Raw genomic sequence first — 24,546 nt, forward strand, 5'->3', positions numbered from 1 at the left:
TTTGGTGCTTTCTGGCTGTCTCTCTGGAGGTCTCGCCGCCTTCCGTTCACTGACCTCCTTCAAGAGAGGCAAAGCGAATGAAAGTTTTCGGCTGAATATGCGTCATGCGGCCCGACAAAATAACAAACTGTGAAAAGTATTTCATAGAAAATTATACACACATCATGATCTACGCTTGATAGAGATCTTCAGAGAGCAACGACGGAGTGTGACCCCAATAGGCGGCAGCACTGGAGCCCCCCGCTCGGCATTCAAATCTCTGTTTGGCTGCTTGGCCACCCAAAACTCTCACTTTTTTGCACCCGAACGTTGGAGTGCTTCGGCTGCGACTGCCTCGGTCTCGGCTGCCGGTGAAAATCATTCAAATACGATCTGGAAGTCACTGTTGGGCTGGGTGTAGGGATGGTGGGACAGCCAAAGGTTCAACAAACCTTCGGTGAACTCTCCGAATCCAGAGCAATGACACTGGGAGTCCCCGCTACGATTTGATCTGCATTCAACCTCACTTTCTTTTATGTCTATTTAGATACTCGTATCTATCCATCTACCAAGCTCTGAGCCACTCTCCCGATCTCTTTTCGCTCTCTTCTCCCTTGCGCTGTAGAGCTGTTGACGTTGTTGCAACATTTTTCACTTTCTTTTGCCATTTAAATGTCTCTTTCCATCGAGATACTCTTTCTATCACAAAGCAGTGTCTAAACTGTTTCTATTGTCTTCACTCAGTTGTGTTTTTAGTGTCTATTCTCTACGCTTTCTGTACTGGAATTATTTTAATCTGATCTTTCGATCTGCTGATGCTTTTTTCGATTCATTTGTGCTTTGGTTACTTTACATTTATAACACTAGTATACTCCACATAGAGTATGTCAAAAATCAATGATTTTCTCTCGTGTGTTATGGTTTTCTGATTTGTCTTTACTTTCTGGGCCTGGCACCCCGATAATTGCTGGCCATCACCTACCCAAAACGAGAGTTTGAACTGTGTTGCCACTGTTTGTGCCTCCGTGTCCCGTGCCCCGTACCTCTTCCCCCCTCTGGGTGGAAAAGAAAGTGTTGAACTTTCGTTGTGTCTATGTCTCAATTTCTTGTTTGAGTCTCGTTGCTGCAGAGATTTCATTATTCGGGTTCATTTTCGTGTTTATTGAAGCAAACATTAAATTGCTTTTAATGGAAATCTTTGATTTTTGTTTATTTTTTGTTGTTTGTTGTTGTTGTGGGGAAAGCGCAGAAAATTGTCTATGATTGGACTCAAAACTTTGGATTTTGGATTCTTTTTTTCTCCCAATTGGGGTATCAAGTCCCACAACAGCTGCCAGAACGTGAGCTGATCTCTTAAATGCTTAAAGGCTTAATGGCATTTAAAATGTTTTCAGTGGCCCGCGAGGATCATTAAGAAAGTTTTGCCGGCTGCAGATCGGTTCGACCTCGGGTTCAGGGAAGGGAGTAACCAACAGGATGTCGACATCTTCATTTCCGTATCTCCGGCCTCTTTTTCCAGTCTGTGGTTATTTTTTATGGCCCTCTCCTCATCCTTTTTTGCGGCCAAAAGCAGTTGCAGTTTTTTATGCGCTTGCATAAACGATTCTCTGTCTCTGTGTGTGTGTGTGTGTTGGCCAGGCTTGGACTGAATGGTTGGATTGGATTGGATGTCTCCGTTGGCCCAGGCCAACGTGTCACTGCAGTTTCTGGGTCAGCAGCGACTGCGACGGCAACTTCGCTGGTGGCGGCGGCGTCAGTGAAAGTCGAGACGCAGGCACAAGGTGCAATGCTTTGCATAGTTACAGGAACTGGAAGTGGATGGGGGAGGGTACTGTATGTAATGGATAGTAAATCATACTCAAAGTGCAGGACGGGTACAGGTTGTACTCTCATAAATAAGCTTATCTAAATAAGCGAATTAATATTTAATAAGGTTTTTTCGTCGGAGGTGTTTAATATTAAATGAAATACTTTTGAAGGCATTTATACTTCAAAACTATATTTTTTGACTTAAAAATGCAATAATTAATCAATAAAAGGTTGTATCTTTTGTACTTTGCCATTTTTGTCTGCATTCTTATATCCTTTGCTTTCGTTCTTTTATATTCCTGTGAATTTTGTGTATTACTTAAAAATCTTAAAGGCTTCAGCCCCACATGCTGTATACAAAGCACTTAATGGATATTTCTGATTTCAATTAAGACTCGTACTTTCCTTCCAATTCATTCTCAAATTATTTCCATAAAATTAGCATATTTCACTTATGGCAGACATTCTCATTACAGAACCCATCCCCACGTCACGAACAGTTCAGTAATTAACCCTAGGAGAAGGAGAAAAAAGCAGAGAAAATGTACTTTTACTTTGAAATTGCAAATTCTTGGTCTACTGGAGTAGCCCCCTCGACTGACACTCCTCCACTCCACTCTCGCTTGAAGAGAAACAAAAAACAGAAACAGAAACGAAGCGAAATGAACTCCCAATGCAAAAATGAGCACCACGACTCGACTTCTGGCATAATTAACTCAATTAATGGCAGAGCCGCAGCCAAAAAGAAACTTTTCTTTTCTTTTCATACAAAATTCTGCGCCACTTTCCTTAGCCTCAACTTCAACTTCAGTTTTAAGCTTCAGATTCAGATTCGAGTTGGAGCTCGAAATGTGAATGTTTTTTTCAACTTTTGAACTCGCTCTGCTATGCAAAGGGGTCACCAATCACCAATCACACACTCTGCACTCCCTCTCCCCATTGTACAGATTTCACTCTCGTTATTGAGATGTTTCCCCCGCCTCTGGCTTTCATCAATTATTGTCTAACAAATTTGTTATTAACAATGCGGCTGCTGCTTCTCCTCTCTCTCTTTCTCCCTCTGCAGACAACTCTGCTCAGACTCTTGACCAAACTAAAACCAAATTAATAAGAAAGAGAGAGAGAGCGAGACAGAGAGAAAGTGAAAACCGTTGACAAAACGAAAGAAATTTTGAAGAATTGTTGCCGTCAGACGGCAGGCGGCAGGCAGAAAAGTAAAGCAGAAAAGTGACACAAAAATGTAATGCCAGCAAGCCAGAAAGAAAGAAAAGAAAACAACAAAAAATAAATACACTTTCGCTTTAGCTTTCAATTTCATTTCAAACGGTTGTTGTGTCTTCTCTTCTTTCTCTCCCCTCCATCTCCTTTGGCTGTGGCGCATGCGCCGAAAACTAATAAGCGACAAGAGTCTTCCTCTTTGCCTTTGATTTTGCTGTGGAACAGTAACTATAATTCGTGGTGCCGTGGTCTCGGTTTCTTCCGCACTGATTGGGAGCCCACTGTCTGGCCAGATCGCTTGTTGATGGGCCATTGAACTTGTGCCGTAATTGCTTGAAGCTCGAACCATGAAAGCTCATGAGTGATCGATGAACAACTGACATATTGAGCGATCAATGACAGTTTTTTGTCAATGTTGTACATGCATACATAAATATATCTCTTAACCGTTTATTTTGTTGTATTTTTGTATTGCAACTCTCATAACTATTGAACTTTCAAAGTACCAATTGGCCATTCAACAAAGGTGCATGCAATGTCGGCATGTCCGCACTTCTACTTTCTGGAACAATTTGGAGCTGCCTCAAGCTGCAACTGGCCGGACTTTGACATTGCTGCTGTAGGACACTAATGTTTATTGGAACATAATCCAGCCCCAGGGAACTGAGCCAGGCTATCCCATACTAACGCATCAAATCGCTCATCAAGTGATGTTGGGACTGTGGGGCTTCATGGGAAACAATATGATTTATTTTGTATATTTTATTTATGGACATACTCGCGCGTTTGCCTGCTGCAGGAGCTTATAGTTTAATTTTTTTCGACAATTTCAGAGTAATACTTTTAATTATTTGATGTGTGGAGTTGTCGCTGCTTTGGAAGCTAAAATGTTCTATATAAAACTCTGTGTAAAGAAAGTACATTTAATACATGAATATCGGTGTCATAGATAAACATGTCAAAAAGCTAAAAAAAACTACCTGTGCTTGAACTTGTGGCTGAAAAGGCAGAGGCAGAGTCTACTCCTCCCTCCCCCACCAAATATTGTTTCATGTTCATGAACAGCAAACGTTTTGTACGGGTATGGGTACGGGTATGGGCCATATTTGAGGTTAATTCGCATAATTCATTGCAAAGACCCTCAGCGGCAATTATGAGGTTATTTCAACGTACGTCGGCCTCCTCCTCCACTCCCACTCTACGAGTATTTGTATCTGTACCTGTACGAGTGAGTGCATCTGTGTTTGCCGCGTGTTGTTGTTGGTGGATTGTCGCGCTCTCTGAGCATTGAGCTTGGCCTGGCTCGGCTCATGGGAGCTTTGCCAATGCTGCTGATCCGCGCAGGGGCCTCGAACGACACTTGCTAATTGTCTCTGACCTTTTTTTAGTTTTGCCTTTCGGCTGTTGTTGTGTGTAGCACGCCGAACGCATACGAAAACGTTGCTGCCAAGTCAGCAAAGGAAATACACGAAATACGAAATTAAAGAAACCGAAACCGAAACCAAAACTGAAACTAAAAGTTGTCTTTTTTCATTTCAATTGGGTTAACAGACGGCGGGCGCTTTCATTTCCAGCGTTCATTGACTTTTCGCCTGCACTGTGTGCCACACTGTCGCTCTGTCTTTGTCTCGCACTCGCACGGTGCCCTCCCCGTCCAACATTCGAGAGTGCAGCATGTGAAAAGAAAGTAAACATTTTTGGTTCCGCTCCAGTTACGCGTCTCGCCCCTCTCTGCATTACGCCCTCTTGCTGTCATCCTTCTCCCTTGTCCCTCTCTGCCACTGTCTTTCCGCTCCCACGTCAGCTGCTCCCCCCTTGAGAGGCTTAGTTTACAAAGTTCAAAAACCTCTTCGAGTTTCACTTTCGCTGTCGACAGTTGCGCAGGCGCCGCAGTCTCATCCACCGTATGTACAGTGGGCAGAAAAAGGGCAAAAATGTAAATCAAATCATGGTACTAAAAGGCACTGCAGAGTTTTTAAACAACAGTGCAAGCAGCATTTATAGTATATTTTCCTTCCATTTGGGATCAGTGCAGAGGGGAACAATCCTGAGCCCACTGTGCCTTCCCTCCTTTATCTGCCCAGTCGCTGCTGCCTGCGCTGCCTGTTCAAAAGTCAAGAGAAATTTTGTAGCGTTTCAAATCTCGGGCTAATGAACTCTCTGTAATAAACGCACGTGAGGCAGAGGCTGTACAATAATTAAATTTGAATCTGCTCATTGGCAGTGCCGAAAGAGCCAACTCGATGGTCGAATAGTCAAAGCACCCTGAACTTCAATCACAGCTCCCCTTCTCAAATACGCTGGAGATGTGCTCGCACATCCCTACCCCAACCCCCAACCCATTCCAATTAGAGAAACCTCCAGCAAATGTGTGGCCACAACTAATTCACAAATGGCTTTGCGTTTAACGCGATTTTTTGTCGCCTTGAGTTAAGGTTAACCTGGAGGGGAGGCGGCAGCTGGAGGCAAAAATCATTTAAAGTTTTGTAGTTTCAGTTTCAATTTTGATTTCAGTTCCATTTGGTTGGACTTTTGTTCATGGTGATTTTTACATAAACACAGAGTCGAAAATGTGGCAAATTGTGTGTGGAGGAAAACCTCGAAAATATTTATGGCAGTTTTTTGTTGTTGTTGGATTCCGTTTTCAATGTTTGCCGAGGATTGGAAATTGGGTCACTCGCAAAAGTCGCGTGCGATTCGCGGCGATTTTCAGGGGCGACGCGCACACTGCAAAAAACGCGCGGGCGATTTTAATCGCGTCTCAGGGCCCTCTAAAAATTTCTCCTTCGCTTCGACTCTTTTCACTCCCTCCATTTCTCTCTCTTGCAGTTTTTCTCTGTTTTACCGCAAAGTCCGTTGACTTTCGTTTTCATAAGCGAAAGTGTACTCCATTTATTTTTCGTTTTCAAGTTTTGTTTTTGTTGCATTTCGGGCCCAAACGGGTTTTGGTTTTTTCTCTCCCCCCAACTGCTTTTTCTGGGTCAACGAAAAGTTTTTTTTGTATTTTTAACTTCAGTGGAAAGTGTTTTTGTAGGGGAAATGGTAGCGAATGTCAATTATTTTGATATTTGGACATTTAAATTATTATTCCGAGGGCTACAACATAGGTGGATGAGCGGGGACACGGTATCTTAAGCTTGGAGTTGATTGAACCCCACGGGGAGAGTGAAACTTCCTCCAAATTTGAAGGCAAAGAAAGTGAATTTCACACACACTCGTGCATAAAGTGAGTCGCATCTCCTCCCAATATTGTTACCCCTTTCAGCCCCTTTCAGCTACCAAGTTGCTGTAACAAATTGATAGGCGCTAAGAGCCGGTTGTCGAATGTCGGTTGTCGGTTGTTGTTGTTCGATTTGAGTCGTGTCCAATGAAAAGTGAAATTATTTTTATGCATTTATGCTTAAATTATTGTATGATTTTTGTTAATTTATGGGACAGGCTGCGATAATTGGACATCATCCTGAATCAACTAAAAGTAATACGAGTATATTATTATTATTTTCCTTTTATGATGGAGTTTTATCAAAACTAAGCCGATCGAACCATTTTTAACCGTATTTTGATGGCCGGAAGGTTCTTCCTGAATACTTATTGTGCTCATGCATGATAAATTGTGGGATTTGGGTGGGCTCAGAGGACTATAGCAATAACTCATACTTCCTGCTGGCCCGAATCCAGATCGGCCTCAATTCACGCATAAAATCTGCAATCAAATGTAAATGGGCAAAAGCTCATAAGCTCCGGTTTGGGCTTCAATATTTGGATGGGCATAAAAACGCTGAGCTTTGCACGGGACACACACAGGACACAGGGCCAAATGTATTCCGTTTGTGCCATCATCGGGGGTTGATTCTTTGCCGTTTTGGAGTCACCCTCGGGTGGAAAAATGGTGCCAAGGATGAGGAGTGTTGAAGGAATTGTCACGTATCCGTCGCGTATGCCAGCAATTATGTGTGTAAGCGGGAGGAACCGAAATAATCTGAAGGTTACACTCGAATAACATTACCAGGAAGGGTGTAGGGGGGGCAGGGGTAGAGATAGGAGCAGCTTTCTCGGCCGATGCGCAATTCAATCAGTGGGGATGGAATATTCCAACAGATATATAGATATATTTGTATATAAGGCCCCGGGCCTATCCTTTCTGCTCGTGCTGGCTTAAAATATGCAACCTAATGTCAGGCAAATGGCAGGTTAATGGTTTTAATGGGTGGAGGGTGCAGGTGTAGCTGCCGCCTCCTTCTCCGCCATCAATCAATTTTCTCGCTCTCTGTCTGTCTGGGGCAAGGTTTCAAGGTCGCCTATATCCCTACCAATTACCCTGCAAATTACTGGGGTTGGAACTTGGACTGGGGCGCTCCAGGCTCAGAGCCCCTCCCTAAATGCGTCGCAGTCCAAGGCACCTCCATTATCCATACCATTTCTCTCCTGTCTCTTTCTTTCCCTCTCTCTGATATGATAGCCTGTAATTATCTAGCGTAGGCGTACACCATGTTTATGGCGCTGTACGTACATTTTGTTGTGGGTGTTTCGGTTCGGTTCGGTTGGGTTCGTTTTGGTTCACTTTCAGTACAGTTTCGGGCTGCCGTCATTATGTGGCAAGGCGGCCCCTTCCTACGTCTCTTGTGTCTGTTGCAGGGAGCTCTGACATGGGTTTGGTTCCTGGAAATGAAGATGCATGCGACATAAATTGGTTTTTCTGTTGCGAAAAGTAATTTTAAAAGTATTTTAAAAGGTTTTGTTCGGCTTTATGTTGAAAGTTTTGACGGGATTTTGTTTGGTTTTATGCGGGATGTTCATAGAATTTCAAACCTCTTTGGTAAAAGCCAGAAATAATACATCGGACTGCCTATCGATTACTAATCGAAACAGCAAAGTCTCTGCTTTGATGTTTATTTTGGTAATGCCTTGTAATTGGGTTCCTAGGCCCGCGATGACATCTGATGTTGCGGTTGCTGCTATTCTATTGGTATTATAAATAAGCCCCAGTCATGATAGTCCTTGAGCCCACTTTTATGGTGTCTCCGCCTGCTCCTATTCCTCCTCCTCCTGCCTTTGCGTGTCGCTGTGCCACGAGGGGAGATAATGGTGTAATGGAGAATGAGGCAACCAACTGTTGCCGGCGATAAATGGCTGGCGGCAGTCGTTAGTTGGGCTGCAGAAGGGATAGAGGGTAGAAAACGGCGCCGCCTGTCTCCAGTCGCCTGCCTGTCAAGGACATCTCTCACTCACTCGCAATCCAAAATGCGCATAACATGTGACAGGAACTGAGGGCACTGTCAGGGAACGGAAAAGGTGCGGTGTGGCAACAATGTTTGAGCCGACGACGGCATTAGGTCCAACGGAAGATGGTCACTCGCTGGTTTTGCAATGCAAAACTATGGGCAAACATTTTCAATGTCAGGGTAGAGCCATTCAGGAAGTGCTGCTCAAAGCGCCGCCACCCACTTGGACCCTCTCCTTTGATCCAGCCACTCGCTGGCCATGGGACTGCATAAAATGAATATCTGGCGATCACTTGATCGATTGCCGAACAAAATGTTTAATGGCATTCAGTTTGGAGACAGGAAACGGCAGTCGATAAATGCAGAAATAAAAGGAATTGAGGTTTAATGTATGCCACACACCCGCACCCCACGGAGTTTTGGGCTGACCCTGGCATACGGTGGAATATTATGAATATTATCAGTGGGAGGGCAAAAGGCATAAAGGTGGCCTGGGCATACATAAAGATCTAATATTTATTTGGGAACTTCACTCGGAATATGATTTAAACTCTCCCTGCACTGACATCAGTTGCCAAACGAATTTTCCAGTGTAGACTCTGCCACCTTGAATGTTTTTATAAACGACCTCCCATGAAGATTACCATAGCTTACGCAGTCAATCAGGCAGTCGGGCAATCGCAAAATAGTTCTACCATCCTCCTCGCACCTTGAGATCGAATCAGAATCAGCGATCACAGATCATCATTCGGCAGTTGCCTCGCCAGGGTCTTGGGCGTAATATGAGAATCGGAGAAGCGTATTTAAATGTTCTCTCTCGATACATAAACATTCGATACTCCAATTCTGTTTGTTGTTTTGCTTTGCTTCTTATGAAATGAAATTTGTATGCGTAATTTGATTTATTTTTTACATTTACATCGCCGATCGATGCGATTATAGAACTATAATTTCGCATTTAGCCCTGTGCTACTTTGTGGCCCCCAGACGTAGACATGGACATGGGATATGGCCGGCAGCCTTCGCTGTGGATTGTGTAAGCTCCCAGCCATCCATCCATCTACTTAGCAATGCCCTTCCCGCCGTTCTTTGGCCTTAACCCCATTTGTAGGGAAAATGTATGTAGATGAGGTCGGCAGCTGGGAAAAACTTTTCATATCGCACATTCTGTCCTCTGCAGTCCCAGACCCCCAGAGTTACGCCAGTTCCCCGACCAGCTGCAACCCTTATCAGTGAGATATGCGCTCTAGGAATTCGACAATTAAAAGGCTGGACATCCTGCCATTCCACTGACATTGTGCACAAAGAGCTGCCTTCTTCTCGCTGATTTGGGTCGAGTGAGTGTCGGTGACTGTCCAACCGAGGAATCCTGAATCCTGGCACTCATTTTACGAGTCTGCTGATGGTGGGTGGTGGTGGACTGTTTAATGGCTCTGCTGGCCTACTTATGTACGTTCTCTGGCCTAAGCTCAACCCCCAACTCTGAAGGCATAATATCAGCGGATTCTGCGCGTTAAAAGTTCTCGGGGAAGGACTTGGCTGGATCTCGGAATACTCTATCCATGGCAAGGGGAATCCACGACCACTTCTACTTTTCTTTCTGCGGGTAAGAGTGTTTCTTTGTAGAACTTTAGCCCGTATCCTTCGTTGCCCCTCCTGTTTGCAGCTTTCGTCAGTCGCTTTTGTTTTTATGGGCAGCTCTCAACTCTGACCTTGAATCCCCCAATTGGAGCCGAACACAAAGCTCCCTGCCTGCCTGCCATACACAAAACGTTTCTCGTGAAAAATTCTCGACGCAATTTCATATCTAAGGGGTGTGCAGGGAGGGGGAGTTGTCGTGGGTGTGGCGTGTGTTGGGGGTTTGGGGGTTTGGGGGTTGGTTGTAATTGTGTAAATAGCAAAACGGCTCTAGGTTATTGGCTTGTGTGGGTTCTGCGTTGAGGGGGCTGCGCGGGTTGAGGGGGAGCGCGTGTATTTTCAATGCGGTTGTTTGCCCTGACAGGAGAGGGTGAGCGGTGGGGGTGGACTGCCCTCTGTTTGTTTGCGGCGGCGCCTCCCATGTTTGTTTAATAATATTTGTAAAATTAACTGGAATAGCCACACCAGGGGGGAGTTACAGTCAGACGACTGGCCACTGGCCCACTTGGTGAGGAATTTACATTACCTGGCAGCTGAAATTAAAGTACATTTAACGCTAAAGATATAGTTCTGGGAACCGGAGCTCAAAGTAACAACAAAAAGGTACTTCTATAGGTGAAAAATGGCAATTTTCTAAATGAAATTTATTTGTTTAAATATATAATTTCCTCACACTCCATCCACGAATAAAATCCAGCACGAAACGAACCTGTTCTAATGCAAATCATTTAAATTCCTGTTCTGTTAAGACACTTCCTTCTCCTAAGCGCCTTCCCGTTCCCTCTTTCTTTCATATAAATATAAACTCTACAATTTGGCATAATCTAGTCAGCACCCTGCCCCCGCTAAGCCACACGCCGTTCCATCTAAATAGACTTGGCAGCCATCAAGGGAACCTCATCAACGTGGTTTTTACTACGCCATTGTCAAAACCAAGCCTCGGGATACTCAGAACTCGAGCGCGTAAAGGCACTGTTGAATGAGAGGCGTGGGAGACCCCTCCCCGTCAAAGTCCGAGACGGGGACCTCTCGAATTCCCGAATGTGCGCCACGTGTAAATAAGCAATCAAGCAAGTCGAGCCACCCACAGCCACGCCCATGCCACAACCCATAAGCGAGGGAGTGCCCCAACGCCCACAGGCCACGTGCGCCACAGGCAGGAGCTGATAACCGAAAAACGGGAGGCTCTCTCAGGCCAAAGGCTGGAGCTGAAGGCATGCAATGTTATTGTCAAGGACACGACCCCGACCCCATGCCAAAAGTTTTGGTTTTGGTTTTGGTTTTTCCTCCCTCTCTGTCGCTCTGTCAGCGCTCTGTTGCTCGCCCCCAGAGGAGGATGCTGTGCGGCCTCGCCTTTGACCTTTCTGAAGGAGAGATTGCCGCAGCGCTCGTTTGGGGTTAGGTTATTGGAATATACTCGTATGTGCATGTGGCCCTACCCCCGTCCCGATACTGAATATCTTTTGTGGAGTTCTCAAGGAGGACCCTCAATCAGGGGAAATTGTGTGTGTGCGGGGGAAACAGAACAGGAGAAAGCCAATGGGATTGTGCCTGGCTGTTTGCACTTGACAAACAAAACAAATCGAAGGAAATTTCTCTAAATAAATCTGCTTAAAATCAGAAATCACTTAGCCTCCCCCATCCAGCAGGAGGAGAGTGAGAAGGGGATACTTAGGCGCGTGTCCGTAATCAAGTGTAAAAACAGTGAGGCAGCCCAGGAGTACCCTTCAGAAACCCTCCGAAACGTATCCCATTTGGGCAGGCGCGTGCAACACTTGTCAGCGGTGTGACCTTGACTGTGGCCAATGCCAGGCCAAACCATCTTTGCCACAAGGCTCCCCGAGTGTGTGTGTGTGTGTGTGTCTCTGCCACCTTTCACAGCCTGTGTAATTTGCGCGTTTAGCATATTTTTAGGCACACCAAAGTTTTGGCACTTTTATTGTCACCCTTTTTTCCCCCCGTCCCCTGCCAACAGTCCTTTGTTTTACGACCAGCCCCAATGCGACTCATCAAACGCGGATCGTTTATTGGCCACGTGGAAAAGGGAAAATGAAAGACAATCAAGGCGGGAGGCTACAGCTTTTTCGGTACTCGAGTTTAGCAAAGAGCAGCATTTATTTATTTTATATTTATTATTATTAAAATGAACAAAGTATATTTCATTTGGCACTAATATTAACATTTTTAATATTCTTTATTATTTATGGTTATTATGACTATTTATTTTAGTTATTAAAACTGCATTACTTTATTTAATTCATGCGTGCTTAATTTTTGGTTGACTTTTTCATTTACTTACTTTTCTTTATTTTTCAGCCATGCAGAGATTCTGTTCTGCCAAATGGTATGTATGACTATTTCCTTAAATATAAAAACCCCAGTTTCCAAGATCATTTAAATATACATTTTATCCCCTTGCTAGCCTTTGTGATTCACGGCTGTCTGGGAAATAATAATGAAAGAAAGAATTACTCATTGCACTACTCACTACATTCAGTCGAACAATATTTTTACTCATTCTACAAGTGTACCACTCGTAGGCCTACCATCCTATGTTCAGTTTGTTAACTACTTAAGTGCATTAACTATTGAACTAAAAAATAGTAGATGAAGTTGGGAAGGAAGCAGGAAAATCAACTTGTTTAATGATTGATAAACTATGAACAATTATTTACATACATTTCAAATATTGATATAAATTCTGTAAATGTTTGTGCACCTTAGAGTTGTCTCACTGTAATTGTAATTTCAATTACGGTTTACACGAATCTCATTTGTTTGCCCAGCTGCAGCCGCCTCGTAAAGGGCAGTCACTGACGCTCTCGCTGCCCCCTCTCTCTCCACCCGCTTTCGGCAGCAGCGCAAAAGCTTCGTCCGCTGCTATCAGTTCTGTCGCTGCCGCTGCCGCTGCTGCTGCCCCTCTCTTGGCTGCTGTCTGCTGCTGTTGCTCTCTGCTGACGCCTCTGTCGACTGCAGTCCGCGCAGTTCAAGTTCAATGTCAAGCGCATTCTGCTGTTGTGCTGTACGAGCTGTATTTATAAGCATTTTCGTGCATATGTATATGTGTATTTGTATTTGTTTATTTTTTAACTGTATTCACTCTTCTCTTTTTTTGCTGCCATAAACGTACTGATATTATTGCTTATTTCGCATATTCACTCTTTATTTCTTTGTTTATTTTTGTAATGATATTTCAATTGTTTTTTTTGCTTTGGCTGCGGAATTTTGATTTGATTTATTCTGAAGTCCATCATTATGACTAAATTTCGGGCGAAACAAATCACATAAAAGCTTAAAGTCCATCAAAAATGTAGAAATTTTCATTCAACAATTATTGAGAAAGTGTAACTCATTCGGCGAGCCATGAAATGATTTTTAGAAGTATCATTTTCATTCATACAAGTTTTATATAAACAAAAGTCAAATGGAATTGGTTCTCCATTCGAGTACTTTGACATAAGAACCACTTACACAACAAATTGTCGTCAGGCGGCTAGGGAATACGAGTATAAATCGCAATAATTTAACGACTCGGCGCTAACAGACACCGAATCCAAACCAAAGCCCCCGCTTCGACCCCCACCACACTCTTCAAGTTCACAGAGCCAGGCCTTTCGAGTCGTCTAGTCGGCCCACGCTCAAGGACAACTCGCGCATAATTCCAAATAAAATGTTGTATATAGCCATGTGCCCGTGGGGGCCCCGGTTAGCTACTAGCTAGACCGTGGCCCGAGCACGCGGCACATAAATGAAATTTATTATATTCTGCGCAAAAATGTTCTATACACATTTGCGATATACTTTTGTTGGCGGGAATATTTTGTGTTGTTGTTGCTATATTTTTGTCTATTTAGTTGGTGCGAGAGGGAGCAGTGTGCCGCCTCCCCCTCGGGAATATAACAGCAAAGGCTTAGAGCAAAAAAAAAAAAAGATTGAAACCAACCCAAAAAGCGAATGTAGAAGTGCGTAAATTCCAGTATGGAAAGGCGTTCACAGGAATACCCTGGAATGGGGTAAAGCGTGGAGCCATATTCCCTTACCACCAATAACCGAAGTACCCCACGCAGCCACTGAGCATAGGGTAGGGGCACGGGGTATAATAACCAAAAACCGTATAAAACCAGAGGCCTATGTGCTCCGCTGACGACAATGGTGCTGTTCTATGGCCCCCCTACCCAGCCTACCCAGCCTTTTGCGATAGAGAGTGTGAGTGAGAGGGAGCGAGCAATCACATGCGTACGCACGCGTGCAGTTCGTCGAGCCGAGCGGTGCTTGTGTGTTCGGTGGTGGTGGAGGAGGGACAACAACGAAGACCACGACGGAAACGAAGCTACACACGCACCGGCGAAAACGCGTTGGTTGCGTGAGTTCTTTATTTTAGCGCGTGCTCTCATCAACCGTTCGCCCCTCTCTGGCTCACGCACTCTCTCTTCGCGTCTTTCTATCTCTCTCTTACTACTGTGCCTCCTCTGTTCGTGTGTGTGCGACGACTCGTTCAATCAACTGCTAGAACTTTGCTAATTTCATCTAATCAGTTGACCTTGAATATTTGTTTTATTCCCTGCGGCCCCAAACCAAACCCAACCCATCCCACGGGGTATTTATTCTTATTTCATTCTTTTCACAAACACACTCACGCACTCGATCATTGGAATTTGCTCTCTCTTCCGCTCTGCCACCGCCACCGACCGCCGGTCGCCGGCCGCCGGCCGCTGTGTGCTGCTGTTTCTACACACTAAAGTTGTTGTTGTTTTTGCATTAATTTATTTGAGGCTTGTTTTATTTCAAGGTGAAATATGCGCAAATAAAAATTACCAAACAAAAACATCATATATCGAAAGGAAATTGCCAAAATATACAGTCAGCAGAGCAGAAACACGTTCTAGAAGCGATATTTGGATACCCTGTAAATATTAAGTGTACGTTTTCTGTATCCTGTAAAGGGTATGGCAGGGTCAGCAAGGGTTCAACGATTAGATTCTAGTTTGTATTCTTAAAATGCCGTAAGTCATCAGCCTAATTCTTGCCACCAGTGCGGGTTTTGCAGTTTCTTTATTATCTTTTACAACTGCAGTTCCTGCTCAGCCCTTGCTCTTACCCTTACCGCTCTTCTCTATGCACAGCTACTGCAGTTCCTGCTAGTCAGTTTTCACTTATTACTCATACGCCCCATTGCACTGCTCACACTGTTCGTTTGTCGCCTGTCACCATCTTCGTCTCTGTTCTCGGAAAACGGACCCCTTCCTCTCTGGCGCACAAGCGTTCGTCGCCGTAGCTTTGACATTGACTTTGAAGATAGCAAAGAGATTGTGTATGAGTGCCGCCTCCCGCTCTATCTCTCTCTCTTCCTCTGTTTAAAATTAGAATATACTTACACACATTTGCACGGGTCGCTCTTATCGGCATTTACCAGGGTTCTGGGGCTGTGGCTGGGGGAGTGGCGGTTGTAAGGGGGCGAGAGGATGAGTGTCTTCCTATCGCCTGGCATCGGCCAAATGAATGTTATCTCTACACGCGGTACGGCCGGTACTCACGCTCTGGCCAGACGTCCCCCGTCCTCAGCGCCCCTGGACCCCCTCCGCTGTGCACACACGCAAACACACACAGCGACAACAACAGCAAAAACAACGTTGATTTGATTATTTCGGCAAATTCATTTCGCGACTCTTATCGCCTCAAGGTCACGGGCAAATACCAAAACAGGCACACAAACACACACACACAGATACTGCTATACAAAACGCCATAGAACAGGCGCGACATTGAAAATAATCGCTTCGTCGGTAGGCAGAAGAGGAAGAAACCGCAAATATGTATTTTATTTGTTCGTGTGTGTGATAAGCCCGCTGATTGACTGCGGGGTGGTAAAGGGGGAAAGCAATGAGTGTTGGCTGTATCCAAGGGTTACTCAAGATCCAAACCATTCCAAAAATACAAATTTTCTTTTTTTGTTGTTTTCATAATTTTTGTTGTTTGATATATTTTAAATACTTATGCTTAATATTTTATTCACATATTCCATTCTTGGGTTAGGGCGAGGGGGTGTATTTCGTTTAAAACAAACTGTAATATTATTTTATTTCACAAATACAAATTTTTTCTGTTTTTTTTTTTGTTGTTTTGTTAATTGTTTTGCTTTTTTATGGAGATTTAAATCGATTTTCGGATACATATCTTCACACACTCTCTCTATATCTCTATCTTTCTCTCCATTTCTCACATTCGCTGTCGACATTTTTCGACTGTTTTTTTTTTCTTGCCAAAATTCTCATTTTTAAAAACTCTTTTTTTTTTTTTTTTTTATTTATTTTGTTTTTGCCGCAATTCGAGTTGTGGCTGTCTGTTTGTTGAAAATATATTCATGTGTGTATATGTATATATATATATTTTTTTATAGATATTATTTATATGGTATTTCTCATCTGGAGTTACGTTCAAATTTATTTTTAATTTTTCGATTTTTCCCGCTCCAAATGGGCTGTTACATTACGTTCAACTCTCTTACGTGTCTGTTTACAATTAAGGTTTACATTTACGTGTACTTTTTACGCTTAATTGTCGCAATTTCATTGTTTCAGTTGTCGCTGCGCCGTCGCTTCGATAGGGACTCATCATCCTGCTCCTCCCAAACTTCCATCATCAAATTCTGATGATGATCCTTAATCCCCCAACCATTTCCTACCATGTTGAAGTAGTTATTTTTACATAAAATATTTCACTTTTAGATACACAATACAATCTTTTTTTCTTTTGTTTTTGTTCTGGCTAAAAGTTACGGACAATGTTACATTTACATGCACCTACTACACACACAGACATCAAAATCGTTTCATCTACATATCCGTATATATCCATATACTATATAGTATGTATACTATAGTCAATTATTGAAGTGTGATATTTCTGTAAATCTTTTTGGGATTTCTTTTGTTGGAACCCCTTCTTCTATCCCTTATCATTCCCTGACCTTTTACGGCCTGTCCGTCCTGCTTTACATTGCATAAATTTTAAAAGAATATAATATTTCTTGTATGTAGATTTCCGCTCGGACTCTCCATTCCATCCAAAATTGTGAACTTTGAAGTTCTCATTTTCCTTTCTTTTTTTTTGGTTTTTTGTTGTTTTTTTTTTCATTTATACACATAAAATTGTTGTTGATTTAATTCTGATATAAATACTTGAGATATAATTTGGTGAGTATTTTTTTTACAGACGCGGTAGTCAAAAGAAAATATAACCAAATAAATCATTTGAAACTGAAACGAAATCTTACCATTTTGAGCAGTGGAAAACCATTAAAAGAAATAAACTGAAAATGGGAAAAACTCCCAACTGAAAAACAAGAGATAATTTAAATGAAAAAACTGAAGATGTTTTGTTGAAATTTTTTAAACAAATTTTTTTTATTGATTTGACAATACAAATTTCTGCGCCAGTGTTGGTTTTTTTGTGGTTTGTTTGTTTTTGTTGTTTTTTTGTGGTTTTTGTTTTTCTTTGTTTTTTGTTGTTGTTGTTGGTTTGTCTAAGCATAAAAATAGTAATTAATTAATTAATCGTAATCATTTAATAATCATAATCGTAATAGTACAGCGTAATTATAAGATAATTAATGTAATAGTTTTTTGCTACCGCAAAGTTTCATTTTCATTTTCTTTTCTTGTTTTTTTTCCTTTTAATATAAATTTATACTTTACTTTTTTTTTAAATAATATATCATAATTTCTGTTTTGTTTGTATCGTGTTTTTTTTTGTTGTTTGTTGTATTTTTTGCCTGGTTTTTCCAATCGAACATTGAATCGTTGAAGCATTTATATTTACGTGTTTCTAGATGTACGCTTTAAATATGGTTTTTGTTTTTGTTTTGTTTAATTTAACATTTAACTATGTACACAACAAATATATTTAACGTTGGGTTTCCGCTCTCCTTCTTTTTTCCATCATTTTTTTAAGCATTTTTCGTTTGATTTTCCATCCATATACATAATTGTATTTTTTGTGGTAGGTTTTGTTTAAAATTAGAAAACAATATTTTTCACCCCATACGAAGAATAGTAGGGGTAGGGGGTGTTCTTTTGTGCCAAGGGAAATTACAAAACGAAAGCTAAAGATACGGATAGATAGATAGAGGGAGGAAGGGAGAAAAAACTATAACAAGTTTCGTATAAAATTAGTCAAAATTCATAAAAAATGAATCGTAATTTGTGGCTAAACTGCCTTTCGGAGATCGCACAATAAAATTTCACACATATTTGTTTTTTAGGTTTTTTTGTTTGTTTTAATATTTAATAATCATAATATAATAATAATAATAATTTGCAGTTTTTTCAAAAAACATCCAAAAAGCAAAAGTAGTTTTTGCACCTACAAACTAAACCGTAAGCATAAGTTAAATGTAAAATAATTAATTAATATGTACAACAATAGTGCTTAAAACGTATAAAAACAATCGGGGGTATCTGATTGGGTGGAGGGGAAAAGGGGGATCGGGAACTCTTCGCTCTCTACTTTAAAGTTTAACTGCTAAAATATATATGCATATTCCTCTCCTCTGTCTCTGGCTTTCTCCTGGTAATACCTTCAAGCTTGGGTTTAAATTAATAACTTTTAGTTTTTCCTCTGTTTTTCTGCTGTTTCTCTTCTTCACTTTAAATATAGTTTTTCTCTTACTCGATCATTACTGGTTGCATTCCCCTTTCCCAATCTTTGTACAAGACTCTCTCTCGAAACTCTTTAAAATAACTTAATCCCCTCTGTTCTCCACACTCCCTGTCCCTCTCTCTATCTATCGCATCCCCCTAAGGACCAGTGTCAGTCTCTGTTTCAACTTCTTTACCTCAAGGCCTACGGGCTCCCAGCTTATGCCTCCAACATGACCTTGTGCGCGGTCGCCACAGCTGGCGGACTGTTGCTCGGTGCGGGACTGGCCGCCGCCGAGGGTGGACCGCCGCTGGAGGCAGTCACCGTAACATCGGCCGAGAGTGTGGGATAGCGCTGCACAGCATTGGCGGCAGCCACGAGGGCGTGCAGCTTGCTGGGCGGCGGCGTTGGCGACTTCTTGGACAGGTTGAGGGGCTGGGCCGAGTCGGCAATGTCCACCTGCAGCTCCAGCAGGGGGCTGGAGGAGGCTGTGGCTGTGGCACCAGCGCCGTTGCCGGCTGTGCCTGCCACCGAGGAGCTGCTGGTGGAGTGCGGCGACTGGAAATACTGGCAGCTGCCCACAGAGCTGGAGCTGCAGTTGCTGTTGCTGTTGCTGGATGAGGAGCTGGACGACGAGGAGGAGCTGGAGCTGGAAGAGCTGCTGCTGCTGCTGCTACCATTGCTGTGCGGCGACACCGACTGCTGCCTCTGCTGGCAGGTGGTCGTGATCACCGAACTGCTGCCCCAACGCTGCGGGGCCGGCGGCGGCGGGCTGCTGGTAGAGGGTGAGGCGCAATGGCTGCTGGGGCTGCGTCCGCCAATGCTCGCCGAGGAGGAGGTGGTGCTGCTGGCCATTGCGGTGGTGCCCGGCTCGCGCTTCAGATAGTTCTGGATAATGTCGCTGCGCTTGATCTGCTCGGGCGTCATGCGTGGCTCCGCCATCAGCGACTTGGCCAGCACCGAGTGGGAGCTTGCCATCGAGACCTTGGGGCCCTGCACCTGGGGGCTGCTGCTGGGGCTGCCGCGTGTCAGGTGCATATGCAGCTGGCTCTGGGCCGGCCCTGAAACTCCCGTCATGCCTGCCGATGGTGGCGGCGGCGTGGCCACATTGGCCGGGACTGGGCTCTGGCGAGGACTGAGTGCGCCCAGGCTGTGGGTGGAGCTGCTGGCATCCGCCTCTGCGGACTCGAATTCGCGGTGGCGCAGGGCACGGAACTTCTTGTGCGGCTTGTAGGCCTCGTCCATCAGGGAATTGGTGTCGTACAGTGGAGGAGCCTGCAGCACGCGCTTCAGCACGGGCATATCCTCGACAATCTGGCGCTTCAGATGCAAATTGGCGCTGCTCGAGGGCTGGGGCGAGCGGACCGGCGAGACGGCCACCACGCTCAGCTGCGGATTGACGGCGGCCACTGCCTGGGCGGCAGACACCTGCGCGTCGCTGCAATCGAGGGCATCGTCCACACTGGAACGGGGACTGGAGCAGGAGCTGCTGCCGCCCGAGGAGACGGCCTTGCATTCGTTCTTCTCGTTGCCCGACTCTATGCCCGAGTCCGTGGGCGAGTCCAGCTTACGGTAGCGACTCGCTGCTCCCGCCGTCAGGTGGTGATGCAGCTGCGGATGCTGCTGGTGCTGATGCTGCTGCGTGGGATGCTGCTGCTGCTGCTGCTGGGCGTGCGCCTGCTGCTGCTGCTGCTGGTGGTGGGGGTGGGGCTGTTGCTGCTGCTGCTGTTGCTGTTGGAGGTGGTGCCGCACAATGGGCGTGATTGTCAGGCCGTTCTGTGTGAGATGCGCGTGCGAGCCGACAATGTCCATGTCGGCGGCACCGGAATCACCACTGGAGCCGGAATTGGCGCGATTGCGCAGAGGACAACCGCCCGAGAGGGTGGCCGCCAAAAGTGGGGCCGAACTGGCCAATGCCGACGGTTGCGGCGGTGAGGCAGAGGCCTGACCCACCTGCTGCTGCTGTTGCATGGATGAGCTGCTGCTGGGTGAACCATAATCGAGATCCGCCGACTCTGTGCTGGACACAGAGCCCAATGGGCTCTTGGCCGCCTCCACATCCATGGCATCGGCCCAGCTAGCGGCTGGGGATTTGCCAGAGGATCCATCCTGTCCATCCTCCATGCTCCACATCTGCTGACGCAGCAGCTCCTTGTGCTCGGTGCGGAAGACGACCAGCTTCTCGGTGTGCAGGGTGCTGAGGGTCCTCAGATCGGGCATCGTTTCCAGCAGCTTGGCGAGAAAGTCGGGCTGATCGGGCCGATTCTGGGCCACAATGTACTGCAGGCAGCCCTTGAGGCGGCTGTACATCTTCTCGATGAGCTCCAGATTGCGCAGTCCCGGGCGATCGGGTGTGATCAGGACGATGGCGCAGAAGAGGCCGATCTCGGCATCTGTGAGGTTCATCGAGTTCATGCGCTCCGCAAAGTTAAAGGTGGAGTCCACCAGGAAGCGGGCATTTGCCCCATTCTGGATGGCATCGCGACGCATCACCTGTCCATTCAGGCAGATAATCGAGTTGATCGACGAGTCGAACATGCAGATCAGACGCACGAACAGCGCATCGAAGAGGCCCGCTTTCAGGAGCGTAAATTTGTCGTCCTGCGTGAGCAGCTGGAAGCCGGGTATCATGCCCGCAAAATCGATCACGCCACGAATGACGTGTGCGAAGCGTTGCGAGAACTCCTGTTCGGATTGCAACTCGGGGGCGGGATTGAGGGGACAGGCCTGCAACAAGGAAGAGAAGAGAAATATTAATAACTGTTGCGTCTCACTCCCACACACGTCATTGCTCGCTTGGCACCCGAAGGTCAGCGAACTGAAACTGCTCCCACTTGCTCCCTTACACATTTATCGCTTAAATCAATAATCAACAACTATTTCGACTTCCGCAACGCCCACCCAGTCTCGCTCTCACTCACTCTCTGCCTCTCTCTCTCTCTCATTTATCAAATGTCGCATTTCCTTATACGCTGGAAGCTTTTGCTAAACCAAAGGAGAGCGAGAGGCAGAGAAAAAGAGCGCCCTAACGACGTCAGCTTTCGTTTGTTCTGTTAGTTTTTGTTTGTAGTTTCTAGGGGCGGTTTTTAGTGCTCTCTCTCTGGGAGCTTTCATCCGCTGCCTGTGTGTGTGTGTGGCCTGACATTACCCGCCAAGGTCGACGAACTAGAGTTCAAGGTTCCGGGTTGCTGTTGTGGTGTGTTGGCGCGTGTTCATGGTGGTGATGGTATGGGGAGCGGGACGGGGACTGTTCATGTTATTCCACCATTTGGCTTTCCGGGTTTTCAGTTACATGAACATGCGCCACAGCCGCCCGCCCAGTGAACGTGCCCCGATATCACACACACACACACAGCATGACCCTTCCCCTCCCCTCCCTCTAACTATTGTTCTTCTCATCGACTTAATTTTTAATTTATGTTTGGATTTTCATACATGCAGGCAAACGTGTCTTTGTGTTCGCTTCTATTTCCACGTTGTGCCGTGTGATTGCCGCCCCCTCCCCCCACAGCCTTTCTAACTACAAGAAATAAAAATCTGTCTGCAGATTAACCTTGAAAGTGTTTTTGCACCTCTCTCTATTTCTCACAGAAACAACAAAAGCCGACCGGCAACCGGCGACGAAGCGCCAGAACAAGAGAAGCGACGGTTGATATTCTTTCGTTTGGCTCTCTCTTCTTTCCTTTCGGTTCTTTTTGCCGGTCGGTCGGCGCTTTGACGTCGTCGTTTGGTATGCGCCAACGTCGGCGTCAAAGTCTGCGTCAGCGTCGGCGCTCCCAAGGCACCGTAGGATTCGTTTTGTGGATACCCTTTGCATGGCATCTTTATCTTTCCTACTTGCTGTTGCCCTTTTTGTTTCCCTGGGTATGCAAACCACGAGTCCCAGGCCTTTGCTTTCTCTTGTTTTTGATTTGTTCTAGAAATATTTTTTCATGTGCGCAAAAGCGGAAATAGTTTTTGGGTGTTTGCGAAAAATACTAATGACTGGGGAGGCTATATAAAACGCGGCTATTTATGAGTAAAGCCCCCCCGCCGTATGGCGCTTCACCGTCCCATGTCTCGGCCGGCATATCACAAGACCTTCAATTTGTTTGCCAAAAATAATTCCCCAGAATTCGCTCTTTGCGGCCATAGAGGGAGGGGCAATCGAGGTACATATGGATTGAATAATCCATTTGCTAGGGCTAATCTACACACAGACAACAAAGGGAAGAGCAGAGATGATCTTGTCTCTTCAGCCCTCACCTTGCACCTTGTCTCCTTTAGCCGTTCGTTTTCCGTTTTCCGCCTTCCGTCATAACGCAATTGCTTTTTTGCATCTGTACGTCGCGTACATATTACGTGTCGTATTTCCCCTCCCATGAACCACCTGACATTCTCGCTCTCTCTCGCCAGCTATCTCTATCTGTATCTGTATCTGTATCTGTACTGTTCTCTCTGTCTCTGTCGTCTGGCATATTTTGCTTCCTCATATTATTCCCTCACATTTTATGCATATTTGAGTGCATTTTTTTAGTGTTATTATTGTTTACTCATTTGTAGTGCGCGGGGGTGGGGAAGAAATATCAACTGCTGCCGTATGTATGTGGCTGGGAAGGGGTAAGGAAACCAGCGTGCTCGTTTCATTCTAACCAAGGTTAAAAAATAGCTTTGCCCGAAGGTCGTTGGCGCAGTGTGGGGTCTATGTACATAATGTATGTGTGTGCCTTTCTATAAATGTTCTGATATTCTGATACAACCAAGCAGTGCCCTAAGTCTACTGTTCCTCTTTGAAGGATCTTTCAGCTGCCAAGATCGTGCTTATCTTGTACTAACTGCTGCTCTATAAACGCTCTTTCCATGTCTTATTTATTTATATTTTTTTGTGATTCTCCAGCTGATATTTGAAATTCTTTTCGCCTTGCACTTGACTCTGCCTTGACATTGGCTCTACCTCCACGCCCTCGCCCTCTCTGTCTTGCTCTAACTCTTTCGTTCGATCTCTGCTGCTTCGACGCTTTTAAATATTTTAATAATAATTTATTTAAATGACCAACGCATGTGGCTGTCTGAGCGCCCCTACTCCTCCACCCCTCACCGACTGTCGGTCTGTTCTTCTAGCACGCCGTCTCTGTCTCGCACTCTCTATCTAACGCTTTGTTTCCCGTTCGCGTGTGTGTGTGCTTTCATTAATAATGACGCTGCGCTTGACCTTGAGCTTTAGAACTGTATTTGTATAATTTGTGTGTTTTTTTGTTGCTTTGCTTTGACATTTTGTTGTTGTTGCGACACGTTTTTCTTTATCGCTTTTTTTGTTGCCATTTCGACGATCGCGATCGCTTTCAACGGGGGGAATTTTTGCCAAAAGAATACCCTGTACAAATGTCCAGCCCAGCGGTGGCTCAACCCTCATGTGGCTCATGCGACTTCCACTTCCCTGTACACCCAGTGACCTCCCTCCATCGCTGTTCCAATCTAGTAATCTAGCAGATCTAAAGCCATATCTGGTTACCGCCCGCCCCATTGCCTCGATCTACTTGCTGTGACCCCGCGTCGCACGTAAACAGTGACGTCACTCCTCGGCTCTAGATAAAATAAAATCCAAATGCAAACAAAAGTTGAAATTTACAGCCAACACACCATTTATCATTCAAACTGTCGGCTGTCGGCTGTCCGTCAGACTTTTGGAACGTCATAATTTTGACATTGACAGGTTTTTCTTCACATAGAACTTGACCCCAAACCGCTGGCGCTGTCGCTGCCGCTGCCGCACTTCCAATGTCTGTCCGAATGGCCATTTGGAGGTCTTGCAAGAACCGCGCGCGCAAGCGGAGCGATACGTGCGAGCCATGCCATGCCATGCCACCGATTTCCTGGTTTAGAATCATGCAAACAGGTTCACCTTGGCGCATGACTAACCCAACCAAATGCCGCGAGTCTGAGATCTCTGAGATCTCCCTCTCTCTCTATCTATCTCTTTGTGGATGTCAATACATGTCGCTGCGGCCCCGGAAATGTGACTGTCTGAGAGCTACTGCCTACGCTGCAACCTTTTCCGAGCTAC

General features: G+C 45.1%; 1 protein-coding gene across 6 annotated transcripts in view; it reads right to left on the minus strand.

The window, feature by feature from the left end:
• Window positions 1–17,714: 17,714 nt before the first annotated feature.
• LOC117893157 (ecdysone-induced protein 75B, isoforms C/D) overlaps window positions 17,715–24,546 on the minus strand; it is a 99,433-nt gene continuing 92,601 nt past the window's right edge. For all 6 annotated transcript variants that reach the window (XM_034799619.1, XM_034799622.1, XM_034799623.1 and 3 more), the window contains one exon: window positions 17,715–21,230. In XM_034799619.1, coding sequence (XP_034655510.1) covers window positions 18,723–21,230 — 2,508 coding nt within the window. In that variant the 3' untranslated portion in view covers window positions 17,715–18,722. The remainder of the gene's footprint in view (window positions 21,231–24,546) is intronic.

This window comes from Drosophila subobscura, chromosome J (genome assembly GCF_008121235.1).
Source record: "Drosophila subobscura isolate 14011-0131.10 chromosome J, UCBerk_Dsub_1.0, whole genome shotgun sequence".
Classification (NCBI taxonomy): Eukaryota; Metazoa; Arthropoda; class Insecta; order Diptera; family Drosophilidae; genus Drosophila; species Drosophila subobscura.